Genomic DNA, 16,041 nt, shown 5'->3' on the forward strand with positions numbered 1-16,041 from the left:
TTCATAGTTCTATGTCCTTCCTAAATGTCTGTATGCTTCAAGATTCAGTTCCCAATTCATGTCATGCTATAGCCAAGTCTTCCACACAGTATATACATATTTCAATTTGCACTCCCAGTTCATCGATTTTGATTCATGTGCAAGAGATACTGAAATATTATTATTTTTCTAACTTCTAGTCTTATCTATTGCTTTGCTCTTTGATTTATACCCTGAATTCCTTCCTGTTGTTGGCTGTTTGTAATTTCCAGTATTAATACTTTTCTATTTTTTCCTGGTCTCTATCTTTTATTTACCCCATCTTCCCAAATGCAGTCCCTTACTGCCACTATTTAAAAGCCTCTCCACTTCCCTAGGTCTTCTGCTCACAAGAACACAGGACCCAACACAGTTCATGCAGAGATTGTCCCCATTGGTATGTATCCAACTTTTCCCATTGCTGTTGTAATTGCCCCACAAACTGATACGCACTTTTTGACAATCCTAATTTTCAGAACTGTTTTCAGTTTAGCTTCCCAAAATCATCTTGGTGCCAAAGTACAATAAACTTTGGAGAAATTTCACTGAATGTTGTGATGAAAACCTCAGGTGAATACACTTTCCGATATAATTCAGATGATTATATTTAATTTCAGCTAGCTCTTGTTTAAGTAAACTGCAGCAGAAATTCAAGTTTAATTACAGAAATATTTATATTGTGCTTTGTCCTGTTGAAAGGGAACAACTGCAGCTTTTCGAGACAAGAAAGTTAACATTTTTTAGCTCTGCTGCTTTCAACAGGTAGCTAATAAACAATATATTTATCCCTAGATTTACTATAGAGTAGCAAAATAATACTAACCTGCTCAGAATCACAAATTACCTAATCTGTTAGCAATATCCCTATTTGGCAATCAAGATTTAACAAGTGTTGTTGAATCTTCACAACTTAACATTATAAATACCAGAAATAAAAAATGCAAAATGGTGAAAATGCACAGGTCAGACTGCACCTCTGTAGTGAGAAACTGGTTAAAAGTTTCTCATTGAAGAGCTTTCATTGTCATCCCGTTTCCCCCCTCAGTTGAAGCGGAACACTCAGAGACACCATACAGTTTACCTTCATCTTTATTCCAGGCCCTGAAGGGAGAGAGAATGATTGCCCATGTGTACAAAGACATGAGTTCTCGGTCTTCTCTCTCGAACAGCAGTTTAGATTAGATTAGATTACATTACATTACAGTGTGGAAACAGACCCTTCGGCCCAACAAGTCCACACCGACCCGCCGAAGCAACCCACCCATACCCCTACATTTACCCGTTACCGAACACTACGGGCAATTTAGCATTCACCTGACCTGCACATCTTTGGACTGTGGGAGGAAACCGGAGCACCCGGAGGAAACCCACGCAGACACGGGGAGAACGTGCAAACTCCACACAGTCAGTCGCCTGACGGGGGAAATGAACCCGGGTCTCCGGCGCTGTGAGGCAGCAGTGCTAACCGGCATGGTGAATTATATAGTCACTTCACAGGGACAAACATCCAGATAGGGCAACATACATATTGATTGGGTGGCTGTTACAATCAGCAAGTGTCAATAGTAGAAATTAAGTCATCTGCTGTTAGACAATGAATATTCTTAACCTTAACTGGCTTCACATAATGAATACTTTTCACCTTGTTAAACTGACCCAACATATTGAATGCTTCCAATATTGTTAAATGGCTCGACATAATGAATGCTTTTCCACCTTGTTAACCCATGACCCTTGCCTCCAGCATCCCATTGTTAACTGCACGTTCTTATCTGATCTGAGTCATGCTCAGCTGAACTGCCTGTTTCACAAAACTCAGAACATAACTCTTTCCCAACCTGTTCATACCCAAGAGACGTTCTTCTCATCACCACAATCACAATACCATTAACTATTCCAATGAGCTTCTGATCAGATATATATTCTACATGAATGTCAGCTCACCCAAAACTCTGCTCATATCTTATACCAACTGCATTCTCTCCAACACTGGTCTTGCTGATTCTTCACTCTTATCCTCAATGATGTGTATTCATTACCAGTCTTGTCCTTCTTCACACTCTTCTCCATCACACAATGCCTCAACTATTTATACACCTTGCCCATGTTAACCTTCTCTAGCATAACAACCCATTCCTTTCCAAACCCTTCATTCCTCAGACTCCTGTGTAGCTTCATTTTCTTTGCCTTCCTGTGGATGCGCTTAGTTATAACACATATTAGCACTATCACCCCTTGACAACATTTGCCAACAGAATCACAGCAGATACTCTTCTCAATTTCCATCGTAGTTATGAGAATTCCTTACATTCCCACTAAAATACTAGTTTCAACTTAGTTTAATCGAATATGACAGAAGAAAAGGCACCTGAGCATAAAGGTGGTATTTTTAAAATATTTTACGTTACAACTATTTGCCACTGGCTTTGTTCCAATGTGCATTAAGCATCAGCATTAAAGTAAAATTCCATTCAAGACTCCTAATTTAAGTGCTTAATTCTGTGACTATATTTCCAATACGCTAACTTAGCGCACTCATTCAGGGAGTATGACAAAGCCTAGACAAGCATTCAAGAAACGTCATAGTACAGTACAGATGATTTCCTTTTAAGCCACCACACTCCTTATACTGTCTCCCTTCTCATCCTTCAAAGGCTCCAGAGGGACCATGAGTAACTGACACAGCAACGAGCCGAACAAGTATTCATAAAATATTCACATGAAAGACCAGCTGGTGCCGAAACAAAGTTTTATTTGGTTCAGAATAATATGCTTGCTTATTTTACTTTATGCCTCAAGAAAAGGCTGCTCAAAACTTTTGATGGCCTTCAGGAAGGAAATAGTAGAAAAGCAAGGCAACTGTTATACAGTCAGAGATGTACAGCATGGAAACAGACCTTTCGGTCCAACCCGTCCAGCCAACCAGATATCCCAACCCAATCTACTCCCACCTGCCAGCACCAGGCCCATATCCCTCCAAACCCATCCAAATGCCTCTTAAATGTTGCAATTGTACCAGCCTCCACCACTTCCTCTGGCAGCTCATTCCATACAGTAACCACCCTCTGTGAAAAGGTTGCCCTTTAGGTCTCTTTTATATCTTTCCCCTCTCACCCTCAGCCTATGCCCTCTAGTTCTGGACTCCCCCACCCCAGGGAAAAGACTTTGTCTATTTATCCTATCCATGCCCCTCATCATTTTGTAAACCTCTATAAAAGGTCACCCCTCAGCCTCTGACGGTCCAGGGAAAACAGCCCTCGCCTGTTTAGCATCTCCCTATAGCTCAAATCCTCCAACCCTGGCAACATCCTTGTAAATCTTTTCTGAACCCTTTCAATGTTTCACAACATCTTTCCGGTAGGAAGGGGACCAGAATTGCACGCAATATTCCAACAGTGGCCTAACCAATGTCCTGTACAGCCGCAACATGACCTCCCAACTCCTGTACTCAATACTCTGACCAATAAAGGAAAGCATACCAAACGCCTTCTTCACTATCCTATTTACCTGCAACTCCACTTTCAAGGAGCTATGAACCTGCACACCAAGGTCTCTTTGTTCAGCAACACTCCCCAGGACCTTACCATTAAGCGTAGAAGTCCTGCTAAGATTTGCTTTCCCAAAATGCAGCACCTCGCATTTATCTGAATTAAACTCCATCTGCCACTTCTCAGCCCATTGGCCCATCTGGTCAAGATCCTGTTGTAATCGGAGGTAACCCTCTTCGCTGTCCACTACACCTCCAATTTTGGTGTCATCTACAAACTTATTAACTGTACCTCTTATGCTCGCATTCAAAATCATTTATGTAAATGATGAAAAGTAGAGGAACCAGCACCAATCCTTGTGGCACTCCACTGGTCACAGGCCTCCAGTCTGAAAAATAACCCTCCACCACCACCCTCTGTCTTCTACCTTTGAGCCAGTTCTGTATCCAGATGGCTAGTTCTCCCTGTATTCCATGAGATCTAACCTTGCTAATCAGTCTCCCATGGTTAACCTTGTCAAACACCTTACTGAAGTCCAGAAAGATCACATCTACTGCTCTGCCCTCATCAATCCTCTTTGTTACTTCTTCAAAAAACTCAATCAAGTTTGTGAGACATGATTTCCCACGCTCAAAGCCATGTTGACTATCCCTAATCAGTCCTTGCCTTTCCAAATACATGTACATCCTGTCCCTCAGGGCTCCCTCCAACAACTTGCTCGCCACAGACGTCAGGCTCACTGGTCTTTAGTTCCCTGGATTGCCCTTACCACCTTTCTGAAATAGTGGCACCTCACGTGTGACTATCGATGAAACAAATATCTCAGCAAGAATCCAGCTTGCCACAGAATTCTCGGGTACACCCGATCAGGTCCTGGGGACCTTTAACCGTTTCAAGACATCCAGTACTTCCTCCTCTGTAATCTGGACACTTTGCAAGATGTCACCATCTATTTCCCTACAGTCTATATCTTCCATATCCTTTTCCCCAGTAAATACTGATGCAAAATATTTATTTAGTATCTCCCCCATTTTCTGTGACTCCACACAAAGGCCACCTTGCTGATCTTGGAGGGGCCCTATTCTCTCCCTAGTTACCCTTTTGTCCTTAATACATTTGTAAAAACCCTTTGGATTCTCCTTAATTGTATTTGCCAAAGCTATCTCATATTCCCTTTTTGCCCTCCTGATTTCCTTCTTAAAGTATACTCCTCCTTCCTTTATACTCTCAGGATTCACTCGATCTATCCTGTCTATAACTTACATATGCTTCCTTCTTTTTCTTAACCAAACCCTCAATTTCTTTAGTCACCAGCCTACCAGCTATACCTACCAGCCTTCCTTTTCACCCTGACAGGAATATACTTTCTCTGGATTCTTGTTATCTCATTTCTGAAGGCTTCCCATTTTCTAGCCGTCCCTTTACCTGCGAACATCTGCCTCCAATCAGCTTTCGAAAACGAATAGAATTATAGTCGCTGGCTCCAAAGTGCTCCCCCACTGACACCTCAGTCACCTGCCCTGCCTTATTTCCCAAGAGTAGGTCAAGTTTTGCACCTTCTCTCGTAGGTACATCCACATACTGAATCAGAAAATTGTCTTGTTCACACTTAAGAAATTCCTCTCCATCTAAACCTTTAACACTATGGCAGTCCCAGTCGATGTTTGGAAAGTTAAAATCTCCTACCATAACTATCCTATTATTCTTACAGATAGCGGAGATCTCCTTACAAGTTTGTTTCTCAATTTCCCTCTGGCTATTAGGAGGTCTATAATACAATCCCAGTAAGGTGATCACCCCTTTCTTATTTCTCAGTTCCACCCAAATAACTTCCCTGGATGTATTTCCGGGACTATCCTCCCTCAGCACAGCTGTAATGTTATCCCTTATCAAAAATGCCACTTCCCCTCCTCTCTTGCCTCCCTTTCTATCCTTCCTGTAGCATTTGTATCCTGGAACATTAAGCTGCCAGTCCTGCGCATCCTTGAGCCATGTTTCTGTAATTGCTATGATATCCCTGTCCCATGTTTCTAACCATGCCCTGAATTCATCTGCCTTCCCAGTTAGGCCCCTATTTATTTATTAATTTATTAGTCCTACCTTGTCCCTGCCTGCCCTAACAGTCTGACTCACTTCTGTTCTCAACTGTATCAGTCTCAGATTTCCTCTTTCCTCACTATCTCCCTATTGCTAGAAAACGCAGTGAAGGATGGTTGGATGAACCATGCCAAATGCTGCAAATAGCAAGGGCAGATAGTGCACCATAATCAGAGCACACTTTCCAACGTTTCCTTACTTCATCAGTTTGCCTTTCCAAGGTATTGGTTTGAGCTCTTATCCAACAGTCGTGGCTATGTTTAAAAAATAATAATGCATGAACCCTATAAATTGCTTTATTCCAAGGAATTGCATACATTACTTGACTGTCAGAGAAAATACGCAGCATTGAGCATATTTATGCCCAAGTCATTTTGTAGTTTCACAACTGTTTTATTATAATCTTATTAGAACGCTTTGACAGAAAAGTGAAAAAAAATGTAAATAATGAGGAAAGGAAAGGATCAAATAGTACAAAAGTATACACAGAGGTTAAAAATAAGGTTAGAAAAAAAAACAAATTTGAATGGAAGTCAAATCAGGATAGAAAACTGAAGAAGCAACATAGAAGTAAATAAAAATGTACATTACACCAACTAAATACAATCTTACGTCAAACTATATAGTGTATTTTCACTCATTGCATTCAGAGATGTAAGAAAAGTTTCAGTTTCATATTTCTTTTGAAACAGAAAAAAAGGACAGACAAGGATCAAATCATTCAGTTCATTAGGTTTATCTAAGGCAATCAATCATAATCTGATTTAGCATCACAACCCCACCACAAACCCTTCCTCACCAGCCATGTAATTTAATGACTGGCCTAAAAACTTAGTAATCCTAGCCCAATTCAGGGAAATTTAAATCTAAGAAATTCCTCACATGGTCAAACAAAAATGAAGTTCAACCAGTCTGCAATGACAAGGCACATTGCCCAATATTTGACTAATGTTCTTTATATCAACCATTGCAAAAATACATTCAATCATATCAGATTCTTCTTCATCCTTACGAAAGGTCACTGAACTGAAAATATACTTATTTCCTCACTCCACAAATGCTGCCTGACCTACTATTTCTAACGTTTCTAACACCTAACCACCTTTGAATTTTTGCACTCACAACACAAATGTCCTACACCCAATCTAATTCCATGCTTATGCAAATCGTTGGCAACAAATCTTGGCCTTTCCAGGGACCACCCTCCCTTAAACAAAAAGAAAACAAAAAACTGTGGATGCTGGAAATCAGACTAGAAAACTCAAAAGGTCTGTGGAGAGAAAGCAGAATGAACATTTTGGGACCAATGAGTCTTCTTAACTCATTCTCTTGGTTCCATTAAGCAAAACTAATTTAAAGTCACATCTCTTTGTGAATTTTTAACATTCCTCCATTCGCCATCTTCACTTTTTTAAAAATGAAAAAAGTCAAAATATATTGCATGACCAAAGGACTTTTAAATTCAGTATCAATCTCCTAGAATTAGGATCAAACCTTTTCCAGAGGCATTACCATAAAACTCAAACAGTCAATGTTGGTCTGGACCAAGGTTTTCTATAAAAAGCTAACTGGGATATGCTTTATACTGCTCTGAATTTTACTTTTATAAAGTTGGCTTAAATTTGTGCCAGTAGGAATACTGGAAAGAAAAACCGGGAAATGGTGATGAACAGAAAATGTCTGACTAATGATTAATTTGTGAAAATAGAACCTGAAGATGGATTTCATTCAGAATTGTACACTTCAATTAAAATTTTGGACCAGCCTACTTGGACAAATGAATTCCTCAGAGCAGAAGTCAAACAAGCCTGTGTCAAGAAAGTAGTCGAAAGGTGGCAAGGAATTCTGAAGGGTTTAACTAAACTCGAAAGAAAACCCCTTTTGTGCAGTTAACAATACCAATTTCTAACTCTACAGCAAATCATAATTTTGCTGGCCACCCTCACCCACATCCTGTTGCCAATTATATAACTTTCCAAACACCAACAGTCGTGGCTATGTTTAAAAAATAATAATGCATGAACCCTATAAATTGCTTTATTCCAAGGAATTGCATACATTACTTGACTGTCAGAGAAAATACGCAACTATCACCCCACCCAAAAGAACATAAACAAAAATCTTTAAAAATTGTTTTATTTAAATTCTGCTTAAATAGAAGTATTTGTAGATCACAGCATCTAAAGTGTTGAGACAACCCCTGTTCCTGGATGCTAAAATGCAAATTTATCCTATACTCAGTGTATAAATCAACCTCCCATCATTCTGTTGAAAAATGCACATTTAGGGAAACTCAGTTTAGGAGTCAGTCAACCTCCATTTTTAGGCTTATAAATATACATTCAGGTTTATACTCCCCTTACCAGTCAGCACTTGAAATCAAGCAGGAAATGCAGATAATATTGCCAAGATAAGACACAGATGTTGAAGACACACCCACATGAAGCAAACCGCACACAGCATCTAATGAACAGGTTTTTTTTTAATATTTAAAAATGTCAAGCACGCATACCAACAGTTCACAGTTTACACTCAGATACGTGCATTAAATAGAAAAGGAAAAGGTGATAAACAATTCATACAAGATGCTGGTTAGGCCAAAACTGGAACATTGACATTGGTACATTATACCAAAGAGATTATAACCAGAAGACCACTGGAGAATGAGTAGAATTCCATCAAACATTTGTTTTTACATAATTAGCATCATTCAAAAATATTCTATCATGACAGAATGTATGAAAATTATGAATAATTAGAATTACTGCTGATAAACAAAAATGCATATCTAATTTAAGGGAACATTCAAAGCCCTCCAAGGGCACTTGAAAAATCAAGGAAATATAATAGGCAGCTTGTTAAAGCTTGAACTGGCATTGCCATAATATACCAAATGGTTTTCAGTCAATGGGAAACCCTATGACTCTCCACGCTGTACTGAGGTTTGAGTTCCCTGGGTGGGTTTCAAGTCATCCGCACGGTTTCAGGATTCGGGTTCTCAGTGTTTAAGTGGGAGTTAAAGTGAGAAAGGGGTTAAAGTCCCCTCGTGGCAAAATTTGAGGCTCTGCGAGGTTTTGTTCTGGGGAAGAGAGTGGCTTGGACTGCGGCACCATGTGGCCCGCTGTGAGGGCTTTCTCTTTTTATAAGTGTAATTTCAGTGAGAGGATGGAAAAAATTAAAATGAGAAATGCGTAAATTATGGTTGTACTAATACTTGGGTTGAAAAAGAAAAGTTTCAATGTAAATTGTGCCATACTGATGTTTAAAAATTTTGGTTTGTTAAAACACTGGTTCACAAAGTCCTTTTAAGTAACTATTTTGCCTTGTTTGAATTAGAATCTCAATTCAATGTGTTTTGTGGGCTACGTAATGGGGCAGATTTTGTTTTACACTGGAATTGTACAACATTATGTCCTTTTCAAAATTATCGAACTTGTAACCTTAAAAAAAATTGGATTGAGTGCCTTGAGCCCCTGATTTGCTTGAAATTCTACAATGCCAGTTTTAAAAAAGCAGTTGGATCTGTGGTCATGCTTTAGCCAGATGAGAGCATTGTATTAAAATAACTTTGCTGCTGTGTTTTTATGCAGTGCTCACAAAAAGAAGCGTGCATTTTAAGTTTGATGTTTTGTTAAGATTTTAAGAGAATATTAGAACTTAAGGTGGAGCAGTTTCAGTTCTGTTAATTATTGTTAAGACTTCATTGGCCCCCTTCATATTACAACTTCAAAGAATGTTGATCTCTACCAAAGTTGCCACAGTAATTCTGGCTATTTGGAAAGTTTCATTTGGAGAACATATTTTAAAATATTCTGCATTTGTTTCCCACGAATATTTGAGATTTAAATCTGAACTGAAACTGCCTCTTCAATTGCTAAAGCACAGGAAATCTCTCCCTGTTCTAGATTTTAGAAATACTTAGCTAATGCGAAAGCTATCAGGAAAAGTGTCAATTTGTTAAAGGAAAAAAATTTTTGAAAAACCTGTATGGTGTCCCCCGAGGGTTTGATTTTAGGACCATTGATTATTGTTTATAATTGACTGAACTGTTCAGGCAGTACAATAAATATCAAACAAAGTAACAGACTTCAAGAAATCAAAGAATGTTGAAATAGGCAGACACAACTTAGTGTAGTGAAATGTTTGACTGTCTTCATACTGATAACCACCGTGGCAAGGAAAGAATGGAGAGAGGAAATGCAGAGATACTTTCAGCAGCTAACATCTTCTCTAGAGTTTCTCCATTCACAGGTAAAGCATGCTTTTGGGCCACTGCCCACCCCTCCACAACCTGATCCAATGGATTTAATCAGCTCCCCAGTCATGAGCACAAAAGGTGAAGAAGCTAACAACAGTGAAGAGGAGATCTGTACACTTTTTGTCAGTGGCCTTCCTACAGACATTAAACTATGTGAGATTTACCTTCTCTTTTGATCATTTAAGGGATATAATGGTTCACTGATCAAGCTAACATCACAACAGCCAGTTGGCTTTGTTACATTTAACAGCAGAGTGGGAGTTGAAGCAGCATTCACCTCGCCTGCAGCTGCTGCACTGCATACTCAGATGTGCTGGTATCCTCCAGCTAAAGCATCTTTGCAAAGATGGAAGTCTCGTCAGTTTTGTTAAGCATTTAACTGTCGTTACCTGAGAATTCAGATTTCTCCATGGAGTGATGCAGAAGGACAGACTGAATTTTCTTTCCCACTTGGACTTTACTAAAGGACATTTTGGAGAACTGGCTCATTTCCACTCAACTTGGAGGCGTTGGAGTGGTCACTAAGGACTGTGGATTTAAGAACTTTATTGCTAAATTTTTTTTCCACATGGGAGGATTCTACAAATTCTATTTTCTGTAACGGACTAGTGATTTTTGTCGTTATAAATCATTACATGCTGTGTTTCAATAACTTGCTTAAATACTGGCTGTCAGAGTTATATGAAATCTGGTAGTACCATCTAGGTGGTTATCATGAAATGATAAAGGGAATGAGAATGTGTATAGGGTATGAACAGGTAGGGAAAGTTTTGAGTTTTGCGAAACAAAAAGTTCAAGTAAGCATGACTCAGACCAGATAAGAACTTGCAGTAAACAGTGGAGGTTCTGGAGGCAAGGGTAGTGGGTTAACAAGGTGGAAACGCATTCATTATGTAAAGCCATTTAACAAGAAGAAGCATTCAGTATGTCAAGTCAGTTAACAAGGTGAAAAGTATCGAGAGTATGGTGCTGGAAAAACACAGGTCAGGCAGGATCAGAGGAGCAGGAAAATCAATGCTTCAGGTAAAAGCCCTTCATCAGGCTTTTACCCGAAACGTCGTTTTTCCTGCTCCTTAAATGCTGCCTGACCTGCTGTGCTTTTCTAGCACCATACTCTCGAGTCTAATCTCCTGTATCTCAACTCTTCACTTTCACCAAGGTGAAAAGTATTCATAATGTGAAGCCAGTTATTCAATGCATAACAGCAAATGGCTTAATCTTTACTATTGACACTCGCTGATTGTAACAGTCACCCCATCAATATGTACGTGCCTTATCTGGATGCTCCTCCCTGCAAATGACTAGTAATTCATTAAGAAATTGCTGTTCTCTCTCCCTCCAGGGTATGGAAGAAAGATGAAGGAGCTAAAACTATACTGTGTCTCTCAGCGTTTCGCTTCGTCTGAGGTGGAAACGGGACAAGACCATCTATGTGTGGAACGACGGGAGTTGGGTGAGATATTAATGAGTATTTTGAATCCGTGTTTACTGTGGAGAAGGATATGGAAGCTGGAGAATGTGAGGAAATAAATAGAGCTATCTTCAAAAGTGCCAACATTACAGAGGTAGTCGACGTCTTAACATACGTAAAGGTGACTGAATCCCCAGATCTTGAACAGATGCATCCTAGAACACTGTAGAAAGCTGGTAAGTGATTGCTGGACCCCTTTCTGAGATATTTTTATCATCAATAGCCATAGATGAGGTGCCAGAAGACTGGAGGCTGGCTAACGTGGTGCCACGATTTAAGGAAGGTGGTAAGGAAAAGCCAGGGAACTATAGACCAGTGAGCCTGACATCGGTGGTGGGCAAGTTGTTGGAGGAGATTCTGAGGGACGAGATTTACATGAATTTAGAAAGGCAAGGAATGAATAGGGCGAGTCAATGTGGCTTTGCACATGGGAAATCGTTTCTCACTAATTAGATTGCGTTTTTTGTAGAAATGATGAAGATAGTTGATGAAGGCAGAGTGGTGGACATTGTCTACATGAACTTCTGTCGGTGTTCAACAAGATTCCATATGGTAGACTGGTTGAGGCGGTTATATCACAAAGAATATAGGAAGAACTAGCCAATTGGATGCAAATTTGGATAGAAGGTAGGAGACATAAGATGGTGGTGGAGGGTTGCTTTTCACATTGAAGGCTACAGATGTGCCGCAGGGACTGGTGCACAGTCCACTGCTTTTTGTCATTTATACAAATGATTTGGATGTTAAATGTAAGAGGTATGGTTAGTAAATTTGCAAATGATTCCAAAATTGGTGATGCAGTGCACAGTGCAGAAAGTCACCTCAGAGTACAACAGGAACATGATCAGGTGGGCTAATGGCCCAAGGATTGGTAGACGGGAGTTTAATCTCGGTAAATGAGATGCTACATTTTGTTGGGATAAATCAGGGCAGGAATTATACACTTAATGGTAAGGTCCAACGGAGTGTTTTGAACAAATAGACCTTACAGTGCAGATTCATAGCTCCTTGAAAGTGGAGTCGCAGGTAGACAGGATAGTAAAGAAGGCATTTGGTATGTTCGTCTTTATTGGTCAGAGCATTGAGTACAGGAGTTGGGAGGTCATGCTGCAGCTGTACAGGACATTGGTTAGGCCACTGTTGGAATACTGCATTCAATTCTGGTCTCCCTACTACAAGAAGGATGTTGTGAAACATTGAAAGGGTTCAGGAAAGATTTACAAGTATTTTGCCAGGATTCCAGCAAAAGGATGAATAGGCTGGGGATATTTTCCCTGTAGCATTCAAGGCTGACAAGTGACATCATAGAGGTTTATAAAATCATGAGGAGCACGGATAGGGTGAAAAGTCATGGTCTTTTCAGTAGGGTATGGGAACCAAAACTAGAGGGCATAGGTTTAAGGTGAGAGGGGGAAAAGATTTAAAAGGGACCGAAGGAGCAACTTTTCCATCCAAAGGGTAGTGCATGTATGGAATAAACTGCCAGGGAAGCTGGAAGAGACTCAACAATTACATCATTTGAAAGGCATCTGGATGGGTATATGAATAGGAAGGGTTTAGAGGAATATGGGCCAAATGCGACTAGATTAATTTAGGATATCTGGTCAACATGGACGAGTTGGAATGAAGGATCTGTTTCCACGCTGTACATCTCTATGACTGTTGTTTTCTACGTTATTGCCATTCTGCTTTCTCCACTGCATCTTTTCCACAACATCCGTGTGAATCCATTTCTACCTGTTACAATAGTCATTATAGCTTCTCTCATGCCAACACAGTTTGTAGTCTGATCTTCAATGCCCTCCTTGGCACATCACACACATTACAGTCAATCTTCACTGATATATCATTTATGGCATCTACTCAATTACAGAACATTGAAACATACACACACAGATATACAACTGCTCAAAATTCATGTCAGGGATCAGAAAAGTGAAATAAATATAACCTCAAGTTTTTCCACACATTCCAGACTCTCTAAGTTGCAATAAATCCATTTTGACCTTTGGGGTGGCATGGTGGCTCAGTGGTTAGCACTGCTGCCCCTCAGCACCAGGGACCCGGATTCGATTCCCACCTCAGGCGACCGACCGTGTGCAGTTTGCACATTCTCCTCGTGTCTGCATGGGTTTCCTCCCACAATCCAAAACATGTGCAGGTCAGGTGAACTGGCCGTGCTAAATTGCCCATCGTGTTCAGGGTAAATGTCGGGGAATGGGTCTGGCTCTTCAGAGGGTCGGTATGGACTTTTTGGGCCGAAGGGCCTGTTTCCATACTGTAGGTAATCTAATCTTTCATTTTTGATCATGAGCTATCTTAATCGGGTCATTATTGTTCACAGAATAGGGTGGAAAAGCTAAGTTTCAATGCTAGGGTGTGATTTCAAAATGTTGATTCAGTAAATGTTCTTCTTCCAATATCAGAATTTTTCTGAGGGATATGTTTGGTCTGCCAGGATTCAATAATTATATTTGATGACTAACTCAATTTTGATCAAAGATTTGGAAAAGCATGTACACTTTATGTAATAATTATTTGATTTTGCTTCTCTATGACTATGACTATATCTAAGTCCATTTTAATGCAAATGCATGTTTTCTTGCAGGAATATTTTTAAGCAGGCAAAGTTTTTTTTAAAATTCAATTAACATCTATTGGCCATTCTTAATTTCCCAAAGGGGTGTCAAGAATTAACCATATTGCTGTGGGTCCAGGTAAGGATGATAGTTCCCTAAATGATATCAGTGAACCAGATGTATTTTTACAACAATTGACAATGGATTAATGTTCATCATCAGTCGCTTAATTCCAAATTTTTACTGAATTCAAATCCCACCATCTACCATGGCAGGATTCAAACCTGAGTGCCCAGGACATTACCTGAGTCTCTGGATTAACAGTCCCGCAACAATACAACTAAGTTGTTACCTCCCCAGTATGTGAAATATAGTTTGAGATACTGTAATTATTGCTATACAAGGGATAAGAATGTCCATCTCCAAGATAATACACATGAGCATTACAGCATTCACCATCTACTTCAGAGACCTGTGCTCAGTTAATCAGAGTCACCATCACAGATGCAAGTTGGGTTGACTCTGGCAACTACTCAGTATTTGCTCTTACATTCACACTGCTCCAATTTCAAGACACCCAACCGGTGTTCATTCATATCTCTCCACATAAGTATATATGTCACTACTAACATTTGATACAACTCTCTTGAAAAACCAGCCTTACAAAATTTGGGAACATTCTCCAACTTAAGCATTTTTCTGACTCAGTAGATGTCACGTTCAAGGTATACCCATTTCTTTAAGAGGATATAAGTGTGGACTTGGGTAATTGATAGTACTTTTAGAGACTGTCACCCATTAGATGCTGTCCCATTATTCTCATTTATTCACCTAAAATGGCATTTGCTGCATCATATTACTGTGAAATCTTCAAATTTCATACATCCTATAATTTTCAAATCTTAGACATTTCTTACAGATCACTGGTACAAAGATGACGAATATTGTCCACAACACAGAATTACATAACAGTGAAGAGTAACAAAAAAAAATTCAGGAAAGATTTGTGCTCGCCTTCAACCAGATCAATAGCACAAAAGTTGAGAAACAAAGTGATCCTGCCATTTCTAATAAACAATTGAGGCATACAATAGTAATTTTAAATAAGGCATATGATAATATGACAGTGATTCTTGACGCTGATAATGTTTTAATGTTTTCCATGAACAAAAGCAATGTACTGATCTGCAGCACCTTCCTTTGTTTAACCTTTCAGAACGTGGGGATGTTGCAGCATTTGTTGTGCCTATTTTCCTCAATCTGATTCGCAATGGATAATTTCTAAGTTATTACGAAAATAAATACTGGTGAATTACTATCAACAGACCATGTGTTACACACAAAAGAATTCTCAATCTTGTTTTTGTTTTGGAAGACAGTGTCCAGAGCCTCGATCAAGTTGCCATACGTTTCTAAACAAAGAAAACGAGGTTTGGCAAACGTTGTAGGATAGAGACTGCGTATGAGAGACACAGAAGCCGTTTACCTTTACCAAATATCACTTGTGCAATTGAGTCTCAGCAGTTGAAATGAATCAGAGACCCAACTGTCCGTTCGACTCTATGATTTACCGAATAATGTATACCACAATATATTGCACACTCAAAGGAGAAGCCTTCCACTATCTGACAAAGCCACTACCTGATCCTGAACCGCCGTTATCACCGCACCAACCAATCTAACCTAACACCTGACCCTTCAACCTAATGTCCAGCCTTCTGCCATACACTGATTGGACAACACCATTCGATTGTCAAGCCGATGTCACTGAATCCTATGTCTCATTGGTCAATCTCGCTGTCACACATTCTCCAGAGCGTCCCACGAGGGGTGGGGCCTTTCCCAGTCGCTATCAAGTTTGTCTGTCACCCAGGGCGGGGGGAGGGGAGAAGACTTAAAACCCAGCCCGACTGAACATACAATAGCTCGTAGCTTCGACTCGTCGAGGACGTTATGGTAGTTTCAGTTCCACTCACCGTGTAGTAAGAGAGTAAACCGGCGTTGTAGTCCAACACAAACCAGCGGTACTGCCATCCTTTCATGACGTTGGTCCACTTACTGAGCGGCCCTTCCATGATGGACGCCATTTTCAGGGAATGAAAACAAACCCAGCTCTACGTCAGCGCTGGT

The 16,041-nt window shown here is 39.9% G+C and overlaps 1 protein-coding gene across 2 annotated transcripts in view; it reads right to left on the reverse strand.

The window, feature by feature from the left end:
• The window catches only part of osbpl9 (oxysterol binding protein-like 9), a 291,494-nt gene extending 275,453 nt beyond the window's left edge, over positions 1-16,041 (reverse strand). The window contains exon 1 of one of the 2 annotated variants that reach the window (XM_087990606.1): positions 15,888-16,041. In XM_087990606.1, the coding sequence (XP_087846732.1) occupies positions 15,888-15,998 (111 nt within the window). In that variant the 5' untranslated portion in view covers positions 15,999-16,041. The remainder of the gene's footprint in view (positions 1-15,887) is intronic. The other variant, XM_087990605.1, reaches the window with a different exon arrangement.

Source organism: Chiloscyllium plagiosum, unplaced genomic scaffold, assembly GCF_037043375.1.
Source record: "Chiloscyllium plagiosum isolate Xiang-an unplaced genomic scaffold, Cpla_swu_hap1 HiC_scaffold_9, whole genome shotgun sequence".
In the NCBI taxonomy this organism is placed as follows: domain Eukaryota; kingdom Metazoa; phylum Chordata; class Chondrichthyes; order Orectolobiformes; family Hemiscylliidae; genus Chiloscyllium; species Chiloscyllium plagiosum.